Source organism: Capra hircus, chromosome 28 (assembly GCF_001704415.2).
Source record: "Capra hircus breed San Clemente chromosome 28, ASM170441v1, whole genome shotgun sequence".
Classification (NCBI taxonomy): domain Eukaryota; kingdom Metazoa; phylum Chordata; class Mammalia; order Artiodactyla; family Bovidae; genus Capra; species Capra hircus.
The window spans coordinates 2,360,579-2,368,371 of record NC_030835.1 but is presented as its reverse complement, the minus strand read 5'-3'; the positions used below and the strand labels follow the sequence as shown (position 1 = coordinate 2,368,371).

General features: G+C 49.7%; 1 protein-coding gene across 1 annotated transcript; it reads right to left on the bottom strand.

The window, feature by feature from the left end:
* On the bottom strand, window positions 4,274-6,436 carry FAM170B (family with sequence similarity 170 member B). The gene is made up of 2 exons (XM_005699381.2): window positions 6,325-6,436; window positions 4,274-5,031 (listed from the first exon to the last, which is right to left on the bottom strand). The coding sequence occupies exons 1-2, from the start codon at window positions 6,434-6,436 to the stop codon at window positions 4,274-4,276; spliced, it is 870 nt and encodes a 289-aa protein (XP_005699438.2).

Genomic DNA, 7,793 nt, shown 5'->3' with positions numbered 1-7,793 from the left:
ATTCCTACCAGCAATGTATGAGGTTCCAATTTCTCCACATCCTCACCAATGCTTCTTATTATATCTTTATCTTTTATTTTTATTATAGGCATGTCACTGTAGTTTTGCGTTTCTCTAAAGACTAATGATTTGAGTATATTTTCATATGTTTATTAGTCATTTGTATACCTCCTTTGAAGAAATGCTTTTCAAATTTTTCCCATTTTTTAATTCAGTTGCTTGGTTTTTATTGAGTTATAAGAATCTTTATATATTTTGTATAATACTAGATCTTTATCAGATGTGTGACGCGCAATTACTTCTCCCATTGTTTGGATTGTTCTTCACTTTCTTAATAATATTTTATGAACACAAAAGTCTCTACCTTTCATGAAGTCCAGTTTATATATTTTCATTTGCTTGTGCTTTTGGTGTCACATCTAAGAGAAACCACTGCTTAATCCAAGATCATGAAGACCTACACCTCTGTTTTCCTCTACGAATTTTATAGTTTTAACTCTTACATTTAGATCTCTTTTATTTTAACTTTTATATATGGTGTGAGGGACCATACCAGCTCCACTCTTTTGCATATTCAGTTGCTTCGGCTGAAAAGGTTATTCTTTCCCCGGTTGAATTATCTAGGCACCATAGGTGAAAAACAATTGACAATAAATGTATGGGTTTTTAAATATTTCTCTTTTTAATATCCACTGAGACTATCATAAGATCCTTCTCTCCATATGAAGTATTGTTAGATTTAATTTTGTCTTTACAGTCATGAGATGACCCAGACTCACGTCTTGGTGAACTGTTCTTTTCACGCTGTAAATTTGATTTGATATCATTTTGTGTTTCTAAGTGAGATCAATATATTTTTCACTCTTTCAGCACCGTTTTTGTCAGGCTTTGTTATCACGTTTCTGTACATTTCATAAAACAAGTTCCATTTCTTTTTATAGTCTGGGAAAATAAAGGGTGTAAAGTGGTTCAAGATGTAGGGCGTCTGAGATCCCACAATCCTCTGGAAAGGTTCCCCTTACTCACCCTGATCCTCGTCTTATTTGATGGAGGTCCCAGGTCTCTACAAAATGATAAGTTTAAACCACAAATGAATACTTACCTGAGTTTAAGGTACGCTTTAAAAATAAGTCATTATCTTAAGAAAAAATTTGCCCCATCCTTCCTTCATCCATGTCAGCTAAAATTATCCGCTACATTAGAAGTTTGCTTCCCCAAGGTTCTTGTCATCTTTCGTTGGTCCTGAACACCCATTATTTTTGCCCTGATCTCCAGCTGCTACTATTGAATCCAAAGAAAATACAGCCTGTGGAGTTGACATGTTTGCTTTTATAAATACCTTGCATCTGTCTTTATGTTACAATTTGCCTTCTCCGTGTGATGGTTAGAGTGCAGGCTCTGGAGAAAGGCTGCCTGAGTTTGAAAACTGATTCTGCTGTGCACCAGCCCTATGACCTTGGCAAGGTCTCAGCTTACTCACCTATAGGACAGGACTAATCATAGGACCTACACCTCACTGGATTGCGGAGAGCACTACATGACTTAATATTCGTAATGTGTTTAGAACAATGCTTGGCTCTTAGAATAATCTGTGTTTAACCCACTCCAGTGTTCTTGCCTGGAGAATCCCAGGGACAGCGGAGCCTGGTGGGCTGCCGCCTATGGGGTCGCACAGAGTCGGACACGACTGAAGCGACTCAGCAGCAGCAGCAGCAGCAGCACACAAAAATACACTTTCTTTTAAAGGCTGAGATTCCAGAGCTTACATGCTATGCCTCGTTTTGGTTCCTTTGCAACTAACCTCTAAATAGGAAAGTCCTCCTCCTTGCCAGTGCTTGCTCTGGCTCAGCTTCTTCCTCCCAGACTGTCCTTGGATTCTACCTGCTCACTGCTGCTGCTTAGTTACTCAGTCGTGTCCGGCTCTGTGCGACCCTATGGACTACAGCCCTCCATGCTCCTCTGTCCATGGGGTCTTCTAGGCAAGAGTACTGGCGTGGGTTGCCATGCCCTCCTCCAGGGCGTCTTCCCGGTCCAGGGATCGAACCTGGGTCTCCTGCACTGCTGTGGATTCTTTACAGCTGAGCCACCAGGGACGTCCCCCTGCCCACTAGACTCCCTCGAACACCACACAGTTCTTCTGATAAGAGCTTGACAAAGTTTGGACCACTGTCCTGTCCCTTTCTTCTTCCTGGGGATTCTGCAACCTCTTTCAAAGTGGATTGAGAAAGTCTGAACCCCTGCCGCCTCTTGAAAGTGGGGCTGAGCTCTCATCCCCTGGTGGACATCTGTTCCAGAATGACCCCACGGCTCCCGCTGCGCTGGGACCTGTAGACAAGGCGTCCAACACTAGGCCACGCAAAGCACCATAGCAACCACACGTGCATGGACGACCGCACGTCCACCTCCATCTCATTCAACATTCTTCCAAGCCCCGGATTCTTCCAGCTAGCTCCCTTCCAAAGGTTTCTATCACAGACTGAGCTCATTCAAAAGTGGGCTCATGGGCATCCCAGCAAACCTTGTCCTTTGTTCCAAAATAGAAGCTACACTCACCAACCACTCAGGCGAAAAAGCACAGAACTTGGAAGTCATTCTGGACAACTCCCTCTTACCGCCCTCATCAGACACTTCCCCAAACCCATGAGTCCCGTCTCCTAAGTCTCGTGAACTCACACGAGAGCCTCCAGCTCTTCAGCTGCACCTCTTGTTGCCAGGGATGTTATCTCATCCATTCTTGACCCTGCTCAAAGATCTTTCACAGGGGCCAACCTGATTTGCTTAAAATTCCTCAAGAGCTCCTTGCAGTTTCCAGAGAAAAAAAAGTTAAGCTCTATCATTCTGGCTGCCAAGCCTTACCTGACCTGACTGCCCAGGTGCCTATGCCAGGGGACATGAAGGGACTGTCCTCAGGGGCTGGTCTGTGTATCTGGTCGGATCCAGTCTCCTCTCACTTACGTGACCCCTCTTTTCTCATCTTTCTGGCATTCTCAGCCCCCCCCCTCCTCTGCATCATTCCCACTAGCGTATAAACTCTCTCTCTCCCCATCTTTGCCTTTTTGCAGATTCCTTTCATCCAGCTAAACTATCATCCCTTTCCTTCTTAGACAAACTCACTAGCAGGGCTGTCTGATGTTTGTGTCCAGTGCTGTGTGTGTGTGTGTGTGTGTCTGTGTCTGTGTCTGTGTGTCTGTGTCTGTGTGTGTGTGTGTGTGCGCCCGTCTGGCTTCTGCCCCCCTCAGTCCCCAACACTGCTCTCCTATAGCCGTCAGCAATCTCCATGTACAAATGATAGGAAATGCTTTAGCCTCAGCTCAATACCACTTGCTCTCCCTATTAACAAGGCTCACCCACTCCTAGAAACCATCTTTCTTAGTTTTGTTGATCTGAAGATAACTCCTGGTCTCACTAATTCTACCTGCCCTCCAAATCTTTGTGAGCATCAATCTCTTTGGAAAGTTTTCTTTTTCCTTATCAACCAGCATGAGCTTGGGAGCCTTCCACGGGAGCCTTCCATGGGAGCCTTCCCCTTCCCTTTGCAACTGCCTGTCCTGGCTGCCTCTCACTGTGAGTTGGAGTGCGTGCCCACCAGCATGCCAGACACACAGCGGGCCACCGAGTATTTTCTTGAAAGAACACATGAAAGGGCAAAGGCAAATTTTGCAGCAATATTTTAAAACAGTTGGCATAGCTGAGCTTAGGCTCAGCAGGACTTATCCAGCCCCATCTCTACCTCTGGGAACCTGCCATTCTCAAGATGTCTGTGCCAGTGAGTAACCTGCAGAAATGGCAATGTCCTGTGGGTCCAACCCAATAACATGATTCACTCCATTAGCCATTGCCTTAAACTTTGGGCTATTCAAGTTTAATTCCAATAAAATAAGATATAGAATTAGGGCCTATGATGCGTTCCTAACAATGAAAAAAATAGGGCTGAAGTTTCATTTGGAGTTGTCTCTCCTGCGAGTCATGACCTGCTTGACCCAACAGCAAAAATAGAAATCCCCGTGGCCACAAGCTTGCGGGCTTTCGGGTCTTGCATCCACTGTAAGAAACACTTGATTCACGTTTTGAAATGGATTCTGTTGAAATGCTGTGCCCTTTGGGAGGGTGACTTCCCCGACGTCTTCACGGCCCTCCCAGCTCTACACTGCGCTCGCCTCCTTTCCCGGCCCTCATCCGTCTCTCCCTGCCCTGGTGGCTCTGGTCCTGATGGCCGGGAAAGGAGCGACTGAGGTGCCGGAGGTGAGGACAGGGCAGGGCACATACCTCCGGCTCAATGCTTCTGCAACTGTGACTGTGACGAAGGCGTCCTGACACGGGGCCTTGGACGTTCACTGCTGTCCGAAGCGCTCTCTTGCTCCTCCTCTGGCTCTTGTTCCTGCCCTTGGTCCCGGGCCCTCCTTCTCTCCAGCATCTCCTCGAAAAAGATCTGGCAGCTGAAGCCCTCCTGGATGCCGTACTGGGCGTGCTCCAGCAGTGCCTCCAGCGTGGGGAAGACGCGGCAGCAGGCCACGCACCGCAGCCCGTAGTTGGTGGTGACCAGCCAGTCCGGGGTGTCCCGCAGCTCCTGCAGGCAGCACTCCAGGGGCGCCAGCAGCTCCGCGTCCTCTGGCTCTGAGCTGCTGGCGCTCTTGCTGGCTTCCAGTTCCCAGCGCAGGTCCGTGTTGGAAGCCATCTCAAAGGAGGAGCCTTTCCGCCTCTGCCTCTTGATGAACTCGGCTTCATGGATGCGAGGCTGCCGGGTGACCGGCTCGAAGCCACTGTCGGTCTCCCAGGCCACGGCCACACCCTGCACGGTCTGCACGTGGGTGTAGAAGGCACACATGCTCTGCTGGGCAGCGTCCTGGTCCCCGTGAGTGCAGGAACAGCAAGACTGGTACTGGGAGTAGGACCGGTACTCAGAGGACGACTGGGATGACAGCGAGCTGCTCCAGCTCAGCATCCGCCGGCCCTCGCCCGAGAAGTAGGTGTTCTCCGCCTGGGGAATGGCTGGGCCTGGCCGTGGAGACAGCTGCTCTCTCTTCATGGGCCCTGAGAAGTGGAAGGACATTTTCATCAGCACCACAACCTACTGCAGGTCTCTGAAAGCATGCAAGCTCTGGGGGCCGCAGGCAGGTACTTTTTCTCTCCGTGCCTGTTTCCCCATAAATTAAGGATGATATACTTTCCTTTTGGGGTGATGATAAGGGTCAAATGTAGAGAAGTAGCTGCGCCTTATGGATGTGATGACAAAGATCAAATAGTGTATGAATGTACTATCTAAGCCCTTGACTAAACCCCAAAAGGCCACCACTTGAATACAGATTGCGGGACACCCATCCATACAGCACGATCTTCTTCACTGATAAGAAGGAGTGAGCCACTGTTGCGTGCCAAACGTTGGTAAGTCCCTAAGGCATTCCGCTAAATGAAAGAACTTAGGGGGAAAGGTCATAGAGTATTTGATTCCATTTGGATGACATTCTAGAAAAGGCAAGACTGTAGTGAGAGAGAACAGAGCAGGGGTTACCTGGAGCTAAGGGCAGCAGGGGAGCTGACTGCAAAGGGTCGCTAGAACTTTTGGAGGGCGATGAACAGATTCTGCATCATGGTATTGACAGTGGTTAAGCAAATGTGTACCTGCCAAAATTTTTCAAATTGTACACAAAATTGATGTGGTTTGTATATGCGAATCACAGCTCAATAAAGCCTGACAGGGGGAGTGCTTTTGCCAGACCAGTCAGCCCTACCTTCCCCCTGGCATCTGCGGGACATGTCTCATCTTCCTCCAGGGGAATCTGACACTTTCCTTGAAACCCTCATTGGATCCCATCACCACATAAACGCTAAGTGCTTGTCATATTTTTAACTCTTTCGGTATTCAAGAAACCTTAAGAAATTGCATTGCTCTGATTTTTGACAAGTTAGAAAACTGAAGCACAGAGCACTGAAATATGGACAGAGTCGGTGCCAGTCAGTCGGCCCCAAGATGGTGTGACCCTTGGGTGCCAGCCACGGCCACTTCAAAATGATGTTACAGATTAGCTTCCATCCATTTATTATGAAGGAACTTTTTATATCACTGCTGAAATCACAGAATCGACACAATTCTGGTTTTTTCAAAGCAAGTTAAAAGATACGACTAACATTTCAGGATGCTGTCCTCATACCTCCTGAAGTCACCTTGTGTGCTCACAGCAGCGGCCCCAGGGAACCCACGGCCCATGTTTATGGCCCACGCAGGACTGTGGCGACAACACGGAGGGGTGACTCGCTGCCTCCCCTCCCCCTCCAGGACCCCGTCCTCTCAAGGACACACCAGCGACACCCTCCCTTTCGACCGACCTGTCCGGTGCGCTTGTACGCTCTCCTCCGTGGACTCCGGGCTGGCCAGGCTGAGGGTGGACTGGTCCGTGGGTGACTGTTCTCCCCTTCGGTCTGTGAAGTGGTGCTTCATGATGATGACCCGAGCGCCCGGGGGCACAGAGCTCCCGCTGTTGGGTGAGAGTTGGCTCGGCCAGTGCTGAAGCCTCCGCTGGCCTCAGTCCAGGTGGCTGCTAGGTGCCCGTGGTCACTAGGCTCCTGGCTTTATTCTGTGACCTCATCAGTGACTTTGGTCTGTTCTGTGACCCGTGGCCAGGACACAGCCCCAGCCAGGCTGCCAGGAGAGGCTCCCCATCAGGATCTCATTCCCTCCAGGACCTTCCCTGCTTTGCGTGTTGTCAGAGATGCACGCGTGCACACACACACACACACACACACACACACGTATATGCACAGAGACACAAATGCCTAAAAACACATGCAGATACTTATACACACATGAACACACGTACACTCATGCTGACACACACAACCGCTCAGGCACACATACGCTCAAACATACATAGACACTCAGACACACACACACACACACACACACACATTCAGACCACGTTTGCTTAACCGCACACATGCTCGCATACACATGATCATCACCGAACCTCAAAGGGGCCCACCTTGAACTGTGGCTGCAGCAGGTGGCCACAGTCCTGCCTCCCGTCACTGCTCCAGAGTCCCCACCGCTGTCTCATTGCAGCTTCTGGCGCTCCGTGGCCTGGGGACCCAGGTGCCTCTGCGCGTGTCCCTGCTCTCTGCTTACCCTCGCTCAGGCCTAGGGACTCAAGCACACCAGGGGTGCTCCTGCCCCCGGGCCTTGCATTTACCCTTCCTTCTGCCAGGAGTGCCCACCCCTAGGCCCCACATGGCTCACTCTTCTCTGCAGTCTCTGAAACGACTCCTGTCCAAGCCTCCTGGAATCCATTCCCCTCAGACTCTATGACGTGTGCGTGTACAGGCATGACCACTTCCCAGCATTCGTCTGCTGCTGCTTAAATGTTAGCTCCACGAGGAAAGAGACGTCATTCATTCATTTCCCCCGTCATATCTCCAGCATCTAGTAGAATACATTGACACATTCACGAGGATTCCAGAGATTATTGTCAAGTTAATGGATAAATGCGGGTGGACACGTCGGACATGTATTTGGATGGACCAACACGGGCGAGTCAGTCTAGGGCAGTTGCCTTCTCTCTGAACCTCAGATCCCTGCAGCCCCAAGGCAGGCTGGTTCTCGTCCCTCAACTCTGAGTCCCCTCCTGCTTCTCCTCCTGCACAAACCTCACCCCACGCTCAGTCGCTCTGGCACCTCTTGCGGCTTGCCATCTCTCTCTGCTCCAGGATGTCCTGAGCATACTTCCCCCAAAACATTTCTCCCCATATCCCCCCAACCCCTGCTCAGTCTCACCAACTCAATTCCTCTGGATCCCAAATTC